The sequence below is a fragment of the Peromyscus californicus genome, unplaced genomic scaffold, assembly GCF_007827085.1.
Source record: "Peromyscus californicus insignis strain IS unplaced genomic scaffold, ASM782708v3 Scaffold_5__1_contigs__length_169319896, whole genome shotgun sequence".
NCBI classification, from domain to species: Eukaryota; Metazoa; Chordata; class Mammalia; order Rodentia; family Cricetidae; genus Peromyscus; species Peromyscus californicus.
The window spans coordinates 9,853,073-9,875,562 of record NW_026294573.1 but is presented as its reverse complement, the minus strand read 5'-3'; the positions used below and the strand labels follow the sequence as shown (position 1 = coordinate 9,875,562).

At 46.3% G+C, this 22,490-nt stretch overlaps 1 protein-coding gene across 1 annotated transcript; it reads left to right on the top strand.

Annotated features, from left to right (window-relative positions):
* The first annotated feature begins 10,233 nt into the window (after positions 1-10,233).
* Positions 10,234-16,993, top strand: Rbp7 (retinol binding protein 7). Its single transcript, XM_052718382.1, has 4 exons — positions 10,234-10,321; positions 11,822-12,000; positions 12,449-12,550; positions 16,758-16,993. Exons 1-4 carry the CDS (start codon positions 10,249-10,251, stop codon positions 16,806-16,808), a joined length of 405 nt encoding a protein of 134 aa, XP_052574342.1. The 5' UTR covers positions 10,234-10,248; the 3' UTR covers positions 16,809-16,993.
* Positions 16,994-22,490: the final 5,497 nt, after the last annotated feature.

Here is a 22,490-nt window from a genome sequence, read left to right as displayed (position 1 = left end):
CCCCAGTGAGTCTTCAAAACAAACGGTAAATTTAACAGCTATGCTGTGAAATGGAAAATTTCAAACTCGCAAAAAGCCTAATGGGCCAGCACCCAGCCTTGGTGGCCATTCTGACACAAGTGTTTACCTGTGTCCTACCCCCGCTGTTTCTACTGGCTGCACTGGTAGTCGTGTAAGACAAGGTCTTGTGTAGCCCAGGTTTGCTTGAAACTCAAGGTCCTCCTGCCCCAGACCCTGGAGTGCTGGGATCACAGATGTGCTCTCAGACCATGCCTGGCTTTCCCTTCAACCTGTTTTGCTTTGAGACAGGTCCTCTAGCCCAGGCAGGCCTTAAACTCCTTATGTAGCTGAGGATGACCTTGAACTTGTGATCCTCCTCTTTCCACCTCCTGAGTGCTAGGACTGCAGCATGGGATTACAACCATGTCTGGTTTAGCCAATGCTAAGGCTAGAACTTAGGATTTCATGTATACCATGCAAGCACTCTACCAACTGAGCTATATCCCCAGCCATCTATTGGTGTCTTTTGAATAAAATCTCATAGGTAGAATTTCACCAATCCATACCTCTGAGTGAGGAGTGCTGGAGTCTCGTTTGTACATTGAAACAGTTATCCTGAAGACCAGTAGGAGGATTTGAGAAGCGGAGACAGGAAGAAAGATGCTGTTTTATAAAGAACCTTAAGAAAATGGAGAGGTGACTCGGTGGTTAAGAGCACTTGCTGAGGACCGGAGTTCTGTTTCTAGCCGCCACATGGTGGCTCACAGTGCCTGTAACTGCAGTTCCAGGGGATCTGACAAAGTCTTTGGACTCTGAGAGTACATGTGCTCACATGTGCACCGTGCCCTTCTAACATTTTATATGTGTAATTTTTTAAAAGTCTAGAGAGTCCCTGTACAGTGTTGTACCTGTGGTCAGCAGTAGCATAGTGAGTACTTAAGATTTACTGGAGGGCAGCCAGATGTGGTGGCACATGCCTAGAAGTCCCCTTTCTTAGGAGGATTAGAAGTTCAAGACCAGCCAGGGCCGTTGGGCACCTTGTCTCAAATATAAAATAATTCATTAGAGGAGAGATTTCAATTCAATTTGTTCTTGCCTCCATAAAATAGCACAAAATAAAAAGAGCACAAAAGAAACCATTTGTCTCTGTTCAGGCAGCCTTTGCTGTGAAGAAGAATCAACCTCATGGGAACGCAGCGGGTTCCCCTGGTAGAAATGATCCACCTGATGTCTTTCCTAAGTAGTGTGGCCGAGCAAGACAAAAGGGCTCAAGGCTCTTTGTGTCAGTCCCCACTTGTCCATGTAGGTTCTTTAGTGTCCAAACTTTGCCACAACCAACAAGCTTTACAGGGGTGCCGCTCCAAGTGGCAGAGTCCCCAAAACAGAATTCACGTGCTTCCAGCCATAGTATTGCTATTGAGAGAACAGTATTTGCGAAGTAGCATTATGTTCAACTCAAATGTCTCGATGGATCCACAGTCAGTAAAATCGGGGTTGAGTCAGAATTTCACCCTCAGGCAGGTGACCAAAGGCTAGACAGTTGCTGGAGGAGAAAACTCCTTGATGTTCTATGCCATCTCTGTGACAGATGTTTCCACTGGAGGAAGCTTAGCCCCAAGTGCCCTAAACAATAAAGACCTTTGTATTCAGATATAGGGCAGGATTCAGGGCTTGTGTGAGTGAATCACCAGAGTTATCAAGGTCCCTGTCAGTCACAGTGTCCTAATTCTATTCCCCTTGAGCTGCAAGGTAGTCACCAGTGCTCCCGGCACAGAAAACAAGCCATCTGCTTGCTTGGGTTCAGACGTGGAGAAAGGCTGAGTCCCCAACAACTTTGTTCAAATTAGACATCTTTCCCAGCAGCCCATTCACTGCTTGGTTCAAATTTGTTGAAAGCTTCATATCCTTAAAAACCAATCCTTGGCAAAGGAGATAAGCTTAGGGTGGTTGGGTTAGCCTTAAACTAATTTGGGTCTATCCCCAGAAGTGAAGGCACACCCTTGATGGCATTGTTTCCTGACACTAGGGAGGAGAGGTACGGATGGTGGGAAGTTCACCATCACGCCCGTGGGTCTTTCTTAGATCAGCATCAAATTCCATCAAATGGCAGAGTTCCCACTCCAAGTGTCTCATCAGCTCCTGTCCAGTTCCTATTGAGGAGGAGTTCTTCGTGCAGGCCAGAGCCTCGTCTTGTCCCTAAGTCTGTGGCTGAGTCACTAGTTTAAGCAGAGTGTGGAGACAGATTCCTTGCTGCTTTGATTTTCTTCCCTTTCCAGTGACAATTTCTGGTCCTTCCTAGAGTGAAACTCTTGGAACCGAATAGGAGAAAAGTGATTCTGGAGCCTATGAGCCATTCAAATCTCTGTCCCCTTCAGCTGCAGTTCAGTTCTCTCCGGAATAGTGGCCTTTGCTCAAGCTGGCCCAAAGCCATAGCGACCGGCACAGAGGCTAAGAGTATTATTAGTTCCTGCTGTGGCTTCCATCTTTAGGTCAGGCTTGGGAACAATAAGATGGTTAAGGCTAGGAAGTAGGCTCTGTTCTGTTCATGTCCTGTTCCATACTCCAGAAGTCTGGGCAGAGTTCATAGTTGTGTATCCCTCAAATTTCAAGATATGCCTAAGATTGTCAACAGCCCTTTCTGGCAAGTTGTTCCCACCTGGTTTCTCAATAAAAAGGGCATTTCTCCCTTGGAAAAGGTCACATTTATTCAGTTAGTCACACATTTTTTGAGCAAATGCCAGGCGTAAGGCAAGGCCTGGGGACACTAGTCATGAGTATGTGAACACAGTCTCTGTCTTGCAAGGAAAAAGGCATTCAGCAAACAAGGAAACAGAAGAAAGTACTAGTTATCTCTTCATTTCTGTGGCCAATGTGAGAAACAATGTAAAGGAGTGAGGGTTTCTTTTTGGCTCACAGTATTAGGGGTTTCTGTCCAATCAAAGTGGGGAGGGCCTGGTAGATTAGCTGCCCAAATCTTGATTGCCAGGAAGCAGAGAGAGAGACTGCCTGTTCCTGTAGCCCCACTCTGACTTTTTCTATTCCCTAAGCTCCTAACCTGTGGGGTCATGCCACCCACATCCAGGGCAGCTCTCCGGGAACACTCTCAGGGATGCAGGGTGCCTCACCAATCTCCTCGGTGTGCTGCTCAGTCCAACCAAGTTGACACTTCAGATTACCCATCACCAAATAATTCTGGAGGGGGAGACATGAGTGCTTCAAGCAGGGCTGTGATGCAGAGTAAATGGATATTAAGAAGTAATTATATCTGTGCCTGGGTATGGCGGCACATGCCTTTAATTCCAGTACTTGAGAGGCAGAAGCAGGCAGACCTCTGTGAATTAAAGGCCAAGCTGGTCTGCATAGTGAGTGCCAGGACAGCATAGACTCTATAGTGAGACCCTATAGATAAATAGGTAGATAGATAGATAGATAGATAGATAGATAGATAGACAGACAGACGGATAGCGATAAAGCATCCATCTGAGGGGCTGGAGATAGCTCAGAGATTAAGAGCACTGGCTGTTTTTCTAGAGGACCTGAGTTTGGTTCCTTGAATCCATGTGGTGGCTCACAACCACTTGTAATTCCAGTTCCAGGGATCTGACACTCTCTTCTAGCCTCTGAAGGTATTACACATACATGGTGCACAGACATACAGTCAGCATACAAATATACACATTAAATTTTATATATATGTGTGTGTGTGTGTGTGTGTGTGTGTGTGTGTGTGTGTGTGTGTGTCTGTTTTTCAAGATAGAGTTTCTCTGTGTGACACCCTGGCTGTCCTGGATCTTGCTCTGTATACCAGGCTGACCTCAAACTTACAGAGATCCTCCTGCCTCTGCCTCCCGAGTCCTGTGAATAAAAGTGTGTGCTACCACGCCCAGCTAAATTTTTTTTTCTGTTTTTGTTTTTCAAGACAGGGTTTCTCTGTGTAGCTTTGCACCTTTCCTGGATCTCGCTCTGTAGACCAGGCTGGCCTCGAACTCACAAAGATCCGCCTGGCTCTGCCTCCTGAGTGCTGGGATTAAAGGCGTGTGCCACCACTGTCCAGCCTAAATAATTTTTTTAAAGACTTAAAAATGTATCTGAATGCTCTTCTGAGAAAGTGGTTGTCAGAGGTTTTAAAGAAAGCCAAGTACTTTTCTTTTCAAGTTCTTTAAAACGTAAATGCCATAAATGGAGAAACAAAAATGGCACCATTAGTAATGTAAAGACTCCATTCAAAGACAGAACCTTGGGGCTGGAGAGATGGCTCAATGGGTAAGAACAATGGCTGCTCTTCTAGACGACCCAGGTTCAACTTCCAGCACCCACATGGCAGCCAACAACTGTCTCTAACTCCAAGATCTGATACCCTCACACAGACATGTTGCTGTTTTTTTTTTTTTTTTTTTTTTTTTTTTTTTTTTTTTTTTACTCTTTATGGGGCCAGCCACCGCTTAGCTTCCAAATAAATATGGAGGCTTATTCCTAATTGTGAATGCATGGCCTTAGCTTGGCTTTTTTTGTTTGTTTTTCAAGACAGGGTTTCTCTGTATAGCTTTGGTGCCTGTCCTGGATCTCACTCTGTAGACCAGGCTGGCCTCAAACTCACAGAGATCTGCCTGGCTCTGCCTTCCGAGTGCCGGGATTAAAGGCGTGCACCACCACCGCCCAGCAGCTTATTTTTTGCCAGCTGTCCTTAAATGATCCCCATCCACCTTTTGCCTCAGGGCTTTTCCCATTCTCTAACTTCTGTAACTCTTACTCTTACTCTGTAGCTTGCTGGGTAGCTGGGTGGCTAGCCCCTAATGTCCTCTGTAGCTAGAGTTTTCCTGCCTGGCCCACAGTCAGGACAAATCTCTAACACCCACAAGTCCCACAGCCGCTCAGACCCGACCAAGTAAACACAGAGACTTATATTGGTTGCAAACTGTATGGCTGTGGCAGGCTTCTTGCAAACTGTTCTTACAGCTTAAATTAATCCATTTCTATAAATCTATACCTTGGCTCGTGGCTCGTGGCTTACCGGCATCTTCACATGCTGTTTGTCATCATGGCGGCTGGCAGTGGCTCTCTGACTCAGCCTTCCACTTCCCAGCTTTATTCTCCTCCTTGTCCCGCCTATATTTCCTGCCTAGCCACTGGCCAATCAGTGATTTATTTATTGACCAATCAGAGCAACACATTTGCCATACAGAACATCCCACAGCAGTCCTCCTCTTCTTTTCTTCTTCCTCCTCCCAGATTTCTTGTATTTATTCTCTCTGCCTGCCACCCTCCCCTATCCTTTCTCCTGCATTGCTACTGGCCATCTTTATTAGATCATCAGGTGTTTTAGACAGGCAAAGAAACAGTTTCACAGAGTTAAGCAAATGCAACATAAACAAAAGTAATACCGCCTGGCAGTGGTGGCACACACCTTTAATCCCAGCACTTGGGAGGCAGAGCCAGGTGGATCTCTGTGAGTTCTAGGCCAGCCTGGTCTACAGAGTGAGATCCAGGACAGGCACCAAAGCTACACAGAGAAACCCTGTCTCAAAAACAAAACAAAACAAAAAGGTATTACCCCTTAAAATAATATTCTACAACACAGACACACATGTAGACAAAATACCAATGCAAATAAAAAATTAATTAATTAAAAAAAAATAGAACCTTGGGATCCCAAGATGGCTCAGAGAGTGTTTGTGACCAAGTCTGTTGACCTGACTTTGATCCCTAGGACCCGTACAGCAGAAGCAGGGACCTAAGCCCCACAAGTGTCCTCTGATTTTCAAGTGCATGTCATGGAATGTGTGTGTGTGTGTGTGTGTGTGTGTGTGTGTGTGTGTGTGTGTGTGTGTGTGTGTGCATGTGCATGCATGCCACATAACATGCTCAAATTATTTTAAAAGATGTTTTTAACAAAGTCAGTCGTGAATTAGTGCTAACTGTGTCCCTGTGGGTGTCCATGATGGCTGTTAATTGACATGGAAAGACCCAGTACCACTGGCTGAGTTTAGTCTTGGACTGTGTGAAAGGAGACAGTGAACTGAGCACAGGCAGGCATTCGCCCGGCTTTTGACTGTGAATGTCACGTTCCCTCACGGTTGGGCTATAGCTTTGAATTGAGAGTTGATACAAACTCTTCCTCCTCTACGTTGCTTCTGTTGGGGTATCTCATCAGAGCAATAGGTCACAAAACCAAAACATGCCCTTTGCTTCTATGGTGCAGACACAGAACCCGGGGCCATGGTGCAAGCGCTCTACCACTGACTGCACCCCAGCCCTGTGTCCAGTTTCCTTGTTTTGAATTCTGGCAGAAGCAATGTCACACAGCTTCTGAGACCATTTTATAGGAGACATGACAGCAGCTTTGTGGTTCTCTTGGGATTCTCTGAGAACTTGGCCTCCCATGCTGTCTGGGAGTTCTAACAGCCCATAAAAAGCCTACAGTCTGTGGGACTCAACCCTCAGCTTCCAAGCCTGCACGGGTTTCCAGCTAACACACAGCCAACTAATCATGAGCCTGGACCCTTTTAGACGTGACTTCTCTAGCCCCTCCCACCTCAAGTCAATTTACTAGGGCTAATGCAACATGGAACTAAGGGGAACTGTCCCCAGTGAGTCCTGCCCAATCTGCAAAGTATTCTCTCATCTTCAATATTTCTCTCTCTCTCTCCATATATATATATATATATATATATATATATAGATAGATAGATAGATAGATAGATAGATAGATAGATATAGATATAGATATAGATATCTGTATTGGATATTGAACCTAGGGCCTTATGTGCCCTATCCTAAACCCCAAGCCCACTTTATTTCCTGAACTAAGTTTTTTTTTGCTGGAGGAGATTTAATCACTAATTCTACTAATCAACTTTGGAGCAGCCTGCCTAATAAAAACCTGTGAATCAGAAAGACAGATGCTTTCAAAATTGGTGGGGGGGGGGTGTTTTGTTTTTAATTTATTTGTTTGCTTTGGGTTTGTTTTTGTTTTTGTGACAGTGTCTCATGTAGCCCAGTCTGGCCTCAAACTTGCTAATCGCTAAGGATGACCTTTGGAATTGTAAGCATGTATCACCATGCCTTGTTTGCGCAATGCTAGGGAATGAACCCAGGGTTTGGGCATGCTAGGCTCTACCAACTGAGTAGAACTCCAGGCCTAGAAGGTTTTCTATTACAAGTTAATTTCACATTAATTTTATCTAGTTGATTAAAATGGTTCAGTGGTCTCAAGGACAACTTCCAGATTGCAGTTTCAGAGTAAAGTCCTATGTCTTGGGGCCTGCTTTAGTCCAGGGAAACTCATCTCAGCTCCATGAGGAAGAAGTGGGGTGTGAAAGGAGGCCAGGTGTGTCTACTTGGTAAGTCCTGTCAGTAGAGAACAGTAATGGAAGAAACAGTTCCTTCTTTGAACTAGAAGGCAAAAGCGCTAACCCTGCAAAGACCAGGGGAAACGACCACAGGGAGAGGGGGTGCCCCACTGCAAAGATCTGGAAGGAGAGAGCTAATCTTTACCATAACAACACAAAAATGACGTTGTAGGGGCAAGAAGGATGGCTTGGTGGTGAAGAGCACTTGCTGCTCTTATTAATGACTGACAACCACCGATAACTCCAGGGATTCTAATGCCCACTTCTGACCTCCATGGGCACCGCACACGTTTAGTGAGCACACATCCATCCAGGCAAAACACTCATACACATAAAACAAAATAAATAAATCTTTTTTAAAAAATAGGGTAGTTGAGGTTAATAAGTTGGAAGAGACAGAATGTAATTCTGTCAGGGAGGTAGGAAGAAACCAAGTAAAGAAGAATTGGGTGAGAGCCTGGGGGTGAGGGTAGTTTATTGGTAGATTTCAAGCTTAGCTTTGGCAAGCCTATCTCCAGTAATGCCCACTCCCCTTACACACGCACACACAAAGCATGAACGAAGAAAGAAGTGTGCAATGAAGGAAGGAAGGAGGGTTGAGAGAGAGAGAGGATGAGAATATTGGGGGATCATGTGCAGGAAAGAGAAGATGTGAATTTCAGGGTTTGGGGTACAGATGTTGTGCTGACTGGTGTTGTATGTCAACTTGACACAAGCTGGAGTTATCAGAGAGGAAGGAGCCTCAGCTGAGGAAATGCCTCAATGAGATCCCGCTGTAAGGCATTTTCTCAATTAGTGATCAACAGGGGAGGGCCCCGTCCATGGTGGGTGGTATCATCCCTGGGTTTCTGCTCCTGGGTTGTATAAGAAAGCAGACTGAGCAAGCCAGGGGAAGTAAGCCGGTGAGCAGCACCCCTCCATAGCCTCTTTATCAGCTCCTGCCTCCAGGTTTCAGCCCGCATGAGTCCCTGTCCTGACTTCCTCCAGTGATGGACTATGATCTGGAAGTGTAAGCCAAATAAACCCTTTCCTTCCTGACTTGCTTTTTTGTCATGGTGTTTCATCGCAGCAATAGTAACCCTAACTAAGACAGGTGGTAGGGTTGTGTGTGTACAGCATGCATGTGGAGGTCAGAAAACAACACTGAATGTCAGTCCTCAGGCACTTTCCACCTTTTGTTTGGATGTAATCTGTCATTGGCCTGGAACCTCCCCTCATGGAACAGGCTATTGCTCACAAACCAAGCTCTTTACCTATGGAGCCCCTTCTTGGTCCTAAATTCACTTCTTAAAAAAAAAAAAAGGTTTATTTTATATGTATGAGTGTTTTGCTTGCTTATATGTATGTGTACCACAGAGGTGCCTGGTGCCTTCAGAGGCTAGAAGGCACAGCATCTGATCCCCTGGAACTGGTGTTATGGATGGTCTGGAGCTGCAGATGGTTGTGAACCTCCCTGTGGGTGCTGGGGACTGAACTTGAGTCCTCTGAAGAGCAGTAAGTGCTCTTAACTGCGGAGTCATCTCTCTACTGCCCCCCACCCCATTTTATTTTTCGTCTTGTAAGACAGGGTCTCATACAGCCCAGGTTGGGTTGAAACTTATTATGTAGCTGAGGATGGCTTTAAACTCTTGTTTTTCCTGCCCTACCTCCAGAGTGCTGGGATTATGGGAATGAGCATGGTTGTACGTCTTGGAGACAGCAGATATGGATGCTGTCTGTGGCTGATATGTAGGCTAGTTCACTACTCCTCCTCTGGCCTCCTTTGCCTTTAGCAGTAGAGGCTAAATCCTGGGGACTACATCTCCCAGATTCCTTTGTCCTTAGCAGTGATAATTGACATATTGGGTAGGTGAGAAGTAAGTGGAACTGTGCTAAGGAAGTTTCTGCTGAGGGGATAATGGTGTGTGCCATTTCCTGGTCTTTTCCACCTGGCTGACATCTGAAGGGCAAGTCATGACAGTGAAGTCAAAACCAGAGGTAAAAGGTCACTAGGATCACAGAGACACCCATACTGTGTCACCTAAGGCGTCTAGTGGTCACAGAAATGCTGGGTGAGAAGCTGGAATGTGGCTCAGTTGGCTTTTATCCATGAAGTTCTGGATTAAAGCCTAAGTACCATATAAACCAGGTGTGGTGCGCAGGTGTGGTGAACAGGTGTGATACACATCTGTAATCCTGCAGAGGCAGCAGAATCATAAGCTCACAAGGCCATCTTTGGCCTTCATAGTGAGTTAGCAGCCTGACTGAATCCCTGTCTCAAAAACAAGGCACGTACTAGACAGGCAGCATGGCCTTAAGAACACTAGCTGCTCTTTCAGAGGACCTGAATTTGGTACTCAGCATCCATGGGGTGGGGTGGGTGAGGCTGCAGACTGCCTGTAATTCCATCTCTTAGGGATCTGCCCTCTTCTGGCATCAGCACACGCATGGTATACACCCACATAGACATATGCACATAAACAAAAATAAAAAATATTTGTTAAACTCGAGCAAGGTAAAAATTTCTATTTATTGGGATGCCAGTGTGTTGCCTTGGTATTTAATACCATGAGTCTGAAACCCTTTCTTTAGTCATTAACATCGAGGGAGAGGAATAAAGGGTGACCTGGGACACAGTCTGGGTTCGGAAGTGTTTAGAGTTAAACGACAGGAGGGAGTCCCAAGGGAAATAGGGGTTGCCAAGGTAGGATGTGACAGGAGCAAGGTTGGAACCAGAAGCGGGTGGGGAAGGAAGGGAGGAGGGAGAGCCAGCAGGGTGCCTCCAGGGCTCCCTTCCCCCCAGCTTGGCTGTCCCGGCCTGCTGTCCCCCTCGGCCCCACCCTGGCCCCGGCCCCGCCCCACTGACAATATAGGGCAGAACTGGCTGTGACTTTCGGGCTTTGGCTGCCGACCCCCGACGATGCCAGCAGACCTCAGCGGCACCTGGAACCTTCTCAGCAGCGACAACTTCGAGGGCTACATGCTGGCCCTGGGTAGGACTCAAGGGTTGTACAGCTTTAGGGGACCATGGAGGGGAGCAAGGCTCTAGTTTCGGGTCTGGGGGTTGAGCGAAGGCAGCCTGTCCTGTCTTGTCTGTTCCAGGTCCTCTGTCTCCCGTGGGTTATGCTCTTGACTGGTCAGTCCTGCCCTTGTCCTAGAGTCCCCGCACCCGTCTTAGCCCCTCTGTCCATCCTCTTTCCTCTGTCCCTCCTGTCTTGTCTGCGTGGGGACGGTCGGGACCAGCTTGGGTATCCTGAGCAAGGCGGGGGCCGGGGCTCTGACCCAGGCTGACATCAGCTACAATCTCGGGAGTTCAGTTCCCCCTCCAGAGCAGAGCCTGCTCCATGGGTAATGAAGACCACTGCGGACTCCTGCAAATGAGCGGGCAGAGTCAGCCTGAGCTGCCCATGCCTGCAGTAGGAGAGCTGAGCCCGGACCCTAAACTCTGTGGCCACCAGTCCGGTGCATGGGTCCACGAGAGGGGGTCTGATCGCTGTCCCTGCTTCCCAAGGTCTCAGGAAGTGTTGCTGCCCCGGCAGGCTGAGTCTGTTCCGCTTGTTCTGATTTTACAGATTTGGCGGGTATCAGCATCTATTATTACATGTGCGGTATTCTTGTCCGTTTGGCAGGGCTTGTTCTAGGATTTTTTTTGATTGGGTTTTTATTTGTCTGTCTCATTTTGTAGGTCAAGCTGGCCTGGACCTCCCTATGTAGACAAGGCTGGTCTCAGACTCCAGGAAATCCTCCTGTCTCAGCTTCCCAAGTATAAGGATTACAGGCCTAAGTTGCCATACCTTGGTACATTTGCTACTTAACAAACTCTTCCTTTTGCCTTCAAGTAATAGAACAGACTCCAGCCCCTAGTAAAAGCAATTTTTAAAAAGTCCTCTTGACAGGGCTCAGTTAAGAGTACTCACTAGATGCTTTTCAGAGGACCCGGGTTTGTTCCCAGATGCCCTATTACAGGGAATCTGACGCCCTCGTCTGGCCACTGTGGGCGGGCACTGCACACATCACACCTGGTGCACAGAAACGGAGGCAGGTATTCACACATACACATTAAATAGATAAAATTTATAAAAATACTCTTGAGTCACACAGTGTAGAGGCACACACCTTTAATCCCAGCACTTAGAAGGCAGAGGCAGGTGGATCTCTGTGAGTTCAAGGCCAGCCTGGTCTACAGAGTGAGTTCCAGGACAGCCAAGTCTGTTACACAGAGAAACTCTGTCTCAAAAACCCACCAAAACAACGATAACAACAAAATCTTGAGCCAAGCATGATGGTACACACCTGTAATCCAATCCTTGGAGATGGACGCAAGAGAATCGGGAGTTGAGTGTCACCTTCAACTCTACAAGTTCAAAGACAGCGTAGGTTGTGTGAGACCCTGTTTTAAAACAAATTGTCCCCCGACTTACACATACATACCCACACATAAATGAAATAAATGTGAAATATTTAAAAATATAATAAGAACAATATCTTTCCAGGTACTGACTTTGCAACTCGTAAGATCGCCAAGCTGCTGAAGCCACAGAAGGTGATTGAACAAAATGGGGATTCCTTCACCATCCACACGCACAGCGGCCTAAGGAACTATGTCGTTAAGTTCAAAGTTGGAGAAGAATTTGAGGAAGATAACAAAGGCCTGGATAACAGAAGATGCATGGTAAGGGGTTGGGGTGTGGCTAGGTGGTAAGGGCTCTTGCTTAGCATGCACGAGGCCCGGCTGAGATATCTATCACCCTAGAAAAAGAAAAGAAAAGAACGTAGGCTTGGGGCTGGAGAGAAGGCTCGGCAGTGAAGAGCACTGGCTGCTCTTGTAGAGAACCTGGGGTTCAATTCTCAACACCTACATGGATGCTCAGAACCATGTGTAACTTCAAGTCCAGGGACACCCTCGTCTGACCTCTGTGAGCACCAGGCATGCAATAGTACACATGCATACATGTAGGCAACACACACACACACGCATACACACACACACATAAAATTAAAAAATTTAAAATGTAACATAGGCTGTTAACTTCACACAGTTAACTTGGCATGCATTCTGCTTGGTGATTTTTAGGGATGCTGCCAGAGCAAAGCATTGTTTTCTCTCTTCCTTCGTGCAGAGCTTGGTTACCTGGGAGAATGACAGACTCACTTGTGTACAGAAAGGGGAGAAGAAGAACAGAGGTTGGAGCCACTGGATTGAAGGGGGCCAGCTCCACCTGGTACCTACCACATTTTGTTCTTTTAAAAACATTTTTGAGGGGGGGGGGAAAGAAGCTTAAATCTCTGTTTCTTTATTTTTATTCCTCTGTGTGTGTATGTGTGTGTGCGTGTGTGTGTGTGTGTGCGTGTGTGTGTGTGTGTGTGTGTGTGTGTGTGTGTGTGTGTGTGTGTGTGTGTATACGTACATGTGTGTATGTATACCACATGTATGCAGTATCTGCAGAGACCAAAAGAGAGCACTGGATCCCCTTGGAACTGGAGCTACAGTGGTTGTGACCTGCCCAATGTTGGTGCAGGGAACTGCACCCTGGTCCTTTGCAAGAACACCAAGTACTCTCAACCACTGAGCCATCTTTCCATGCCCTTGTTCTTGTTTTTATTACATTTTTTTACTATTTTAAAAAATTGTCATGACACTATATTTTGATCATATTTTTTTTCTCCTTGCCAAAGTCCTCCCAAACTATCCCCATCTCCCTAACCACCTGATTTCATGTTCTTTCTCTGAAACCAAAATAAAACCCAAAAGAGAAAGAAAGAAGGAAGGAAGAAGGAAGGAAGGAAGGAAGAAGGAAGGAAGGAAGGAAGGAAGGAAGGAAGGAAGGAAGGAAAGAAGAAGGAAGGAAGGAAGGAAGGAACACCAAACCATAACAGCAAAAACATGGAGTCAGTTTTGCATTGATCCACTTCGTCTGAGCATGAGGTCTGCCCTGAGCGTAGATGAGAATACCCAGTGCCATTGGAGAAAACTAATTTCCCCCTTCCCCAGAAGTTATCAATTGCAAATAGGTTCTTGGCTAGGGCCTGGACTTTGGCCATTTTTTCTCCCTGGTGGGATTTTGTCTGGCTTGAGTTTATGTAGGTCTCGTGCATGCTGTCCCGGTCTCTGAGTTCATACGTGCATCAGCCCGTTGTGTTTTGGAGATGCTGCTTCCCTGGCGTTGTCCACCACCTCCGGCTCCCACCATCTTTCTGTCCTTCTGCATAGATCCTGAGCCTCGAGGGGTGTCTTAAGGCATCCCAGTCAGTATGAGGGCTCCAAGGCCTCTCACTGTCTGCCCATTGTCCAACTGTGGGTCTCTGTGTTAATTACCGTTTACTGCAAGAGGAAGTTGCTCTGATGAGGGTTGAGAACAACACTGACATGAGTCCCAGATGAGTGGCCTTTGTTCTGATACTTCAAGCAATGATAGCAATATTAAAAGAAATGTTAAAAAAAAAAAGGAAACCATGAACATTTTTTAACTTTTGCAAGTTACCTTCATAACTTCCTGCTTAGAATAGTCTGCTTTTTTATTCAATATAAAAATATTTTCGGAGGGCTGGAGAGATGGCTCAGCGGTTAAGAGCACTGACTGCTCTTCCAGAGGACCTGAGTTCAATTCCCAGGCACCACATGGTGGCATACAACCATCTGTAATGAGATCTGGTGCCCTCTTCTGGCATGTAGGCAGAACACTGTATACACAATAGATAAATAAATTAAAAAAAAAAAAAAGAATATTTTCGGGGGGGTGGTGGTGCTGGAGAGATGGCTTAGCAGTTAAGAGCACTGGCTGCTCTTCCAGAGGTCCTGAGTTTAATTCCCAGCCACCACATGGTGGTTCACAGCCATCTATCCTGTCTGATGCCCTCTTCTGTCATGCAGGCATAGATGCAAATAGAGCACTCATATGCTTAAATAAATAAACCTTTTTTAAAAAAGAACATTTTCTGGGACTGGAGCCATGGCTCTGTGGTTAAGAGCACTGGTTGCTCTTCCAGAGGACCCCAATTCCCAGCAGCCACATGGTGGGTCACAACTGTCTGAAACTTGAGTCCTAGGGGATCTAATCCCTCCTCTGCCCTCCTCGGGCTCTTCAGGTATGTGTGCACAGACATCACTGCAGACAAGACACCCACGCACATAAAAATAGGAACATATGCCAGGTGCTGGGGGGCAGATGCCGTTCATCCCAGCATTTGGGAGGCAGAAGCAGGTGGGTCTACAGAGCAAGTTCCAGCACAGCCAGAGCTACACAGGGAGATCCTATCTTGAAAAACCAAAAAAAAAAAAAAAAAAAAAGAATATATATAATTTTTTTAAAGAACCTTTTACAGGGGCTGGAGATGGCTCAGTGAAGAGCAGATGAGAAGGTACTGACCTCCAGCACTCACATGGTGGCTCACAGTTTCCTCTAACTCCAGCTCTCGGGGATTCAACACCCTTTTCTGGCCTCTGAGGGTAACAGTACTCATGTGCACATACTCCCACACAGACACACATATACACAGATCTAAAAAATAAAAATAAATCTTAAAAAAAGAATATTGTATAGCTTTCTAGATAGTTGTGTTTTTTTGGGTTTTTTTGTTTGTTTGTTTTTTTTGGTTTTTCTAGACAGGGTTTCTCTGTGTAGCTTTGCCCCTTTCCTGGATCTCGCTCTGTAGCCCAGGCTGGACTTGAACTCATGAAGATCCACCTGGCTCTGCCTCCGAGTGCTGGGATTAAAGGCGTGTGCCACCACCGCCCGGCTTCTAGATAGTTTTTATGTTGAATTCACCATGTAGTTTTATTTTTGACTTTATTTCTTTGGGGTTTTTGTTTTTGTTTTGTTGTTGTTGTTTTGTTTTGAGACAGGGTCTCTCTATACAGCCCTGGCTATCCTGGAATTCTCTATGTACACCAGACTGGCCTCAAACTCAGAGAGATCTGTCTGCCTTTGCCTCCTGAGCACTGGGATTAAAGGCGTGTGACACCACTCTAGGCTAAATTTACCATGTATTTTAAAAATATATATATATTAAGGTAGTGAGCTGGCTGTTTCATGTTCCATCTGGCTGATGGACCAACATTTTAATAAAACACATCCTTCTGCCAGGCGGTGGTGGCGCATGCCTTTAATCCCAGCACTTGGAGGCAGAGCCAGGCGGATCTTTGTGAGTTCGAGGCCAGCCTGGTCTACAGAGCGAGATCCAGGAAAGGCGCAAAGCTACACAGAGAAACCCTGTCTTGAAAAACAACAACAAAAACAACAACAACACATCCTTGATTTAAGTATCTAAGTATCTATTTTAGGGGCTGGCGGTGTAGCTTGGCTGGTAGAGTGCTTGCTCAGTACGTGCACAACCCTAAATTTGAGCCCACATCTGTAAGCTTAGCACTTGGGAGATGGCAGCAGGTGCATCAGAAGTTCAAGGTCAACTTCAGCTACACAAGTTGGAGATTAAGTTGGACTATATGAAATCCCAGGAATAATAGAGATTCAGGGCTGAGTCTGCTGTTGATAAAACTCAAGCCGGGCAGTGGTGGCACATGCCTTTAATCCCAGCACTCGGGAGGCAGAAGCAACCGGATCTCTGTGAGTTCAAGGCCAGCCTGGTCTACAAAGCGAGTTCCAGGATAGCCAGGACTGTTACACAGAGAAACCCTATCTTGAAAAGCCAAAAAAAAAACAACCAAACCTCAAGTCCATAGTGCGTCCTGTCCCCTCGAGAGGCATGGCTCGGTCACTGCCTCTTGCTGCTTTGCGACCTTACTCCTCACAGAGGGGGCGTTGATTTGTTTTACAACCAGAATTTCATGACTGCAGGTTACAGCTCAAACTAATCAATAGTTCTAAAACACAGTCTAGAAGGTATAAAATTCTACTTTTAGAAAGTATAAAACTGGCCGGGCGGTGGTGGCGCACGCCTTTAATCCCAGCACTCGGGAGGCAGAGCCAGGCGGATCTCTGTGAGTTCGAGGCCAGCCTGGGCTACCAAGTGAGTTCCAGGACAGGCGCAAAGCTACACAGAGAAACCCTGTCTCGAAAAACCAAAAAAAAAAAAAAAAAAAAAAAAAAAAAGAAAGTATAAAACTGGGGCCAGGTATGGTGCCAAACGCCTTTAATCCCAGTGCTCGGGAGGCAGAGGCTAGCAGATTTTTGTGAGTTTGAAACCAGCCTGGTCTACATAGTGAGTTCCAGGATAGCCAGGGCTGTGTAGAGAGACCCTGTCTCAAAAAAAAGTATAAAACTGTGCCTTTGTTTGTGGGTTTACACTAACTCCAGGAGGGACCGTCAGGATTAAATTGTTGACACCCATTTTGTGTCCGAGTGGGAGAAGTAAGGGCGGAGAAGACCCTGCATTTGGTGTCAGAAGGCAGAACCCCCAAACATTTGGTATCAGACATGCTGAGAATGTACACCAAGTTTTCTTTTCTTCTTTTCTCCCTCCCTATCACAGGAAATGTTCTGTGAAGGCCAGGTGTGCAAACAAACATTCCAGAGAGCCTGATCCGGATCCAGCAGCAGAGCCCTCTAGAGGCTACTGTTCAGTGCTGAATTGCCTTGCAGAAGGAACCGGTGTTTATCTGTCTTGCTGAGACAAAGGGCCTTGTGACTGGAAAGATGTCACCCAGCCTGTACTAGAAGCTATGTGGCTACAGGACAACTTCAGCTGCAATAAACCTGTCCAAGGGATGCTGGTGTTTTCCCTTCCAAATTGAACAATCTCTCTCTGTTCTGGAACTCACTATTAACCAGGTTAGCCTTGAACTCACATAGCCTGCCTCTGCCTCCTGAGTGCTTGGTTTGAAGGCATATGCTACCAGGCCAAGCCCAACAGGACCCATTTTTTTAAAGGAATGTTTAAAAGCCTGCTCTGTGTGCAGAGTACACACTAAGGAACGGGATATAATTCCTGCCCCAGGCTAGTGAGAAAGATTGATGAAATGGCTTCGGAAGATGGACAGGTGGCGGCACTGGCAAGGTGTGGCGTAGCAGACGTGGCCTTTATGCAGGTGCCAACAGGAGGCATTTTAGGTGAAATGCCAGAGGGGAGTGTAACAAGTTTTTTTGTTTTTGTTTTTTGTTTTTTTTTTACTGCCAGCTCCCAAATAATGAAATACGGAAACTTTTATTAAGTATAAAAGCTTGGCCTTAGCTCAGGCTTGTTCCCAACTAGCTCTAAAAACTTAAATTAAGCTGGGCAGTAGTGGTACATGCCTGTAATCCTAGTACTTGGAAGGCAGATCTCTGTGATTTTGGGGCCAGCCTGCTCTACAAAGCAAGTTCCAGAACAGCCAGAGCTGTTACACAGAGAAACCCTGTCTTGAAAAACCAAAAAACAAACAAAAAACCCACTTAAATGAGCCTAGCCCATTTATATTAATCTATGCCCTACCTAATGGCTGTTACCTCTCCTCAGTACAGCGTGTTCTACTTCCTCCGAGTCTCTCTGCTGAATCCTGTGCCCTTCAGATTCTTCCAAGAGTTCCTCTCTGTACAGAAGTCTCACCCATCCTCTCCTTCCTAACTATTAGCCATTCAGCTCTTTATTAATTCAATCAGAGGGTGCCTTAGTCAGGCGAGGTGAAACAGAGGCACATCTTCACATAGTACCAAAAGGTCAGAAAGATTATCCCACAGCAGGAGAGTTCAAGGAACTGTTTTTTTATGTCTCATGCAGCCTTGAATAGTAATCCTTCAGCCTCAGTCTCCCGGGTGCTGGGAGTACAGGCAGGCTACTTCACATCTGGCACACCTGCACATGCAGCCTGGGAGGATACTTGAAGGACTGCGAAGTTAACCTAGCATAGGGTGTATATGGATAGGGTGAGAAGAAACCAAAACAACAAGGGAGGTCATCAAAGCTAAACCCTGAATGACAAATTCTAAAAGTCACAGTTTGGGTGGCTGGAGAGATGGCTAAGAGCGTGACTGCTCTTCCAGAGGACCCGGATTTAATTCCCACCACCCACATGGCAGATAACAACTGTCTGTAACGCCTGTTCCAGGGTATCCTATAGCTTTTTCCGTCCTCTGTGGGCACCAGCATGCTCGTGGTACATAGATGTACATGCAGGCAAAATTCCCATACATATACATAAAAATCTGGGGTCAGCAGGATTGCTCAGTGGGTAAAGGCTCTTGTTCTCAAGCCTGACAATATAAATTCAGGGTGGAAGGAGAGAACTGACCCCCTACAAGTTGTTCTGTGACCTCCACATGTGTATCATAGCATGCATGTACACACACACACACACACACACACACACACAGATCTTGTCCCCAATGTAAGAGGAAGGTCACAATAAGGTATGGTGATTGAGTATCAATTTGACAGGATCTATAATAGCCAGAGACAAGCTCGGGGCATGTCTTTGAGGGATTATCTTATTTGGATTTAGTTAATTGAGGTAAGAAGACCTACCCTAACTGGGAGGACCATTTCCTGGACTGAACTAAAGGTCCTTAAGTTCCTGCTTTACACACACACACACACACACACACACACACACACACACACGCACGCACGCACTCACGCACGCACACAACACCACCACTACCACCACCTCACATCCCACCCCACCCCCTCCTTGGTGGGCTGTAACCTGGAATTGTGAGTCAGCACAAACCCTTCTTTATCTTGCTATCCTCAGGGTATTTTGTCACAGCAATAGATGGGTAACTGAGGCAGTAGGGGACCTGCATGATCGGAGTGGAGATAGGGTTAGTGGTGGGGCAGGCACTCGGAGATGCAGATAACAAAGTTCCGGCAGAAAACCCTGTTTGGGAAAGTCCCAGATCAGCAAGGAAGGACTGAAGTCTGAGAAAAGCTGCCATTTTAGATGCAGAATCCGCAGCCCAGGGAAACTGGTGAGTAATGCTGGATGGAAGGTGAGGACTGTGGGAACTTTCCAGACGCTGAAGGAGGAGGGGGGAATTCCAAAGGATTGAAGGGAAAGTGATGAGAGATGAAAGCCAGGCTGCAGCTTAGTGAGGGGGTGGGGAGGCTGCACAGCTGCCCAGTAGACAGAGGGGCTGCAGGGAGATGTGCATGAGTTTTCAAGCCCATGGGACTCCCAGGCAGATGGGAACACCATTCTGGAGCCTGGTTGAAGTCCTAGCGTCAGAGTCTCAACACAATTAAGTTCCCTGTCATGGTGGCCAACATAAAGACAGTGTACACACAGTAGTTAAGGGATAGATAGTTCATGGACATTTTAACTTTTTTTTTTTTTTCCCCTGACAGGGTTTCTCTGTGTAACAGCCCTGGCTGTCCTGAAACTCACTTTGGAGACCAGGCTGGCTTCAAATTCACAGAGATCCACCTGTCTCTGTCACTCAAGTACTGGGATTAAAGGCATGCACCACCACTCCCGGCAATATTTTAACATTTTATTTGAAAGTATATAAAAGATCGGGAGGCAGAGACAGGTGGATCTCTGCGAGTCCGAGGCCAGCCTGGTCTACAGATCGAGTTCCAGGATAGGCTCCAAAGCTACAGAGAAACTTTGTCTTGAAAAGAAAAAAAAAAGGAAAGAAAGAAAAATATATGAAAGAAACATTATGTTGGCCACTTCACAGAAAATGGTAATTGTGCTGAAACTCGAGAAACTGAGGTTTCAACCAGGGACTCTTTTTATGTCCCACATGAGGATGATTTTCCCGTCTTTCTATCCTGCCTCAGTGGGACTCAGTAAAAATTTAGGGAAACAGCAGACAGATTAGGACCATGGGACTCAAGTGTCTGAGGCCTCAGCCCCCGCGGCTTATGCTTGGAAATATCCGAATTCTTTCAGGGGCCAAAGGAAGGACTTCCGTGGAGGCAGTGATGTGATAGCTCTACCAGGCTGTGGATGCAACTTCCCTCCCATGGCTTTTCCTCCTTCCCTGCAAGCTGGCGCCAGCTGTAGGGCTCAGACTGGAGCCAGCGGCCACAGCGAGTTTCAACCGGAAGCGTCCACCAGGGGGACTTCGGTGTGCAGGGCTGAGAAGGGCTGAGAAGGGCTGCCACGTGTCCGGGTGAGGACTGCGGGAAGCCGCGGGGCACCGCCGAGACTCGGTCATTCCCCAAAGAGGGGGTGCGCTGTCTGTTGGCCACGTGCGAAGCTGCAATGACACCGAGAAAAGGCAGCTTTTACGGAATAAAAGAAGCAGCTTCTCGCTACGCCGCTTCTGCAAGGTATCTGAACCCACCCAGCTCTCCTGGGAGGATCAAGAATTCCAGCTCGCAGCCTGGACTCCAAAGGGATTGGAGAACAATGGGAAGTCTGTGGTTAGGGAGGCGACCTGCAATTCTCCACGGGGACACTCGAGGGGAAGCAGAGAGGGCACTTGGTCCTTGGTTTTAGTTAAAATTTATTTATTCCAGTCCCAGTAGGGATATATAGAACCTGTCTAAAAACGATAAATAAAAGGAAGCAAACAAAAAACAATTAAAAAAAAAAAAGCTTTAGTTTACACACACGCACTTGCGCACATTCACACACATGTCCTTTTTGCAGGGAGGGCTTGGAGACAAGGTCTCATTTTGTAGCTCTGGCTGGCTTGGAACTCACTGTAGACCACGCTGGCTTCAAACACAGAGATTCACTTGCCTTTGCCTCCCTACTTCTGGTATTAAAGATACCCATAGCCGGGTGTAGTAGCACATGCCTTTAATCCCAGCACTTGGGAGGCAGAGGCCAGCCTGATCTACAGAGTGAGTTCCAGGACAGGCTCCAAAGCCACACACAGAAACCCTGTCTCAAAAAAACAAAACAAAGGTGGCACCATACTCAGTTGTTTTTTGTGTTTGTTTGTTTGTTTTTTAATTGCGGTAAAAATACATATATCAGGGTCAGGAAGATGGCTCAGCACACAAAGGCACTTGCCACTAATAACTTGAGTGTCACATCTGGAATCCACATGTTAGAAGGAGAGAAATGAGTCCTGAAGGTTGTCCTCTGACCTCCACATCTGTGTTAGGACATGCACACAAATAATAAATAAATAAGTGTAAAAATAAACATAGGGTCAAGTAAAGGCTTAGACATATAATGCCAACATGGAAATGTGCTATCTCCATGGTAGCACACTGGGCTAGCATGCAGAGGCCCTGGGTTCAAGCGAGTATTGCAGACAACAAAAAGCACATAAAACTGACCATGTTGGCCACTTTAAACAATACAAATGGGCAGCATTAAGAACATTCATACTGGCCAGGTGGTGCATACTTTTAATCCCAGCACTCAGGGAGGCAGAGGCAGGTGGATCTCTGAGTTCGAGGCCAGCATGGTGTACAGAGTGAGTTCCAGGACAGCCAGGGCTACAAAGAGAAACGCTGTCTCGAAAAACCAAACCAAATTAAACAAAACAAACAAACAAACAAAAACATTCATATTGCTGAGTATAGTGTGCATTCCTTTAGTCCCAGCACTCAGGAGGCAGAGGCAGGTGGATCTCTGAGTTTGAGACCAGCCTAGTCTACATAGTGAGTTCCACAGACAGCCAGAGCTACATGTAATCTCCAACAATCAGAGGAAGGGAGTACAGGAGTTCTAGGTCTAGTAGAGAATTCAAGGCCAGTCTAGGCTATATAAGACCCTGTCTCAAGCATGCAAATAAAAAACAAAACAGGCCAGCCTGGTCTACAAAGCGAGTACCAGGAAAGGCGCAAAGCTACACAGAGAAACCCTGTCTCGAAAAACCAAAAAAAAAAAAAAAAAAAAAAAAAAACAACAAAGGATTTCCCACTGCTGTGCAACTACCACCAGCTGAAGAACCCTTTCCTTATCCCACATGGATGCTCTGTCCCCAATAAATACTTACTCCCTAGACCTCCACCATTTACTATCTGTCTTTAAGAATGTCACCACTCTAGAGACCTTGGATAAGGGAGATATATTTGTATTTCCAGGTGTGGCATGGTGTGTGTGTGTGTGTGTGTGTGTGTGTGTGTGTGTGTGTGTGTGTGTTGTATAGATCAAAGGCCAAAGCTGGGTGTTGTAGCTGGAGATTTCTCCAGTCCTGTCGGGGCCCGCAGCCACTCAGACCCAAGTAAACACACAGAGACTTATATTACTTATAAACTGTTATGGCCATGGCAGGCTTCTTGCTAGCTAGCTCTTATATCTTAAATTAACCCAATTTCTATTAATCTGTAAGTTGCCACGTGGCTTGTAGCTTAACAGTACTTTACATCTTACTTCTT

Coding starts and splice junctions, on each gene's coding strand:
- Rbp7 (XM_052718382.1), top strand. CDS start 10,249: ATGCCAGCAGACCTCAGCGGCACCTGGAACCTTCTCAGCAGCGACAAC. Junction 12,001..12,448: donor TGGATAACAGAAGATGCATG/GTAAGGGGTTGG, acceptor TCCTTCGTGCAG/AGCTTGGTTACCTGGGAGAA. Junction 12,551..16,757: donor AAGGGGGCCAGCTCCACCTG/GTACCTACCACA, acceptor TCCCTATCACAG/GAAATGTTCTGTGAAGGCCA.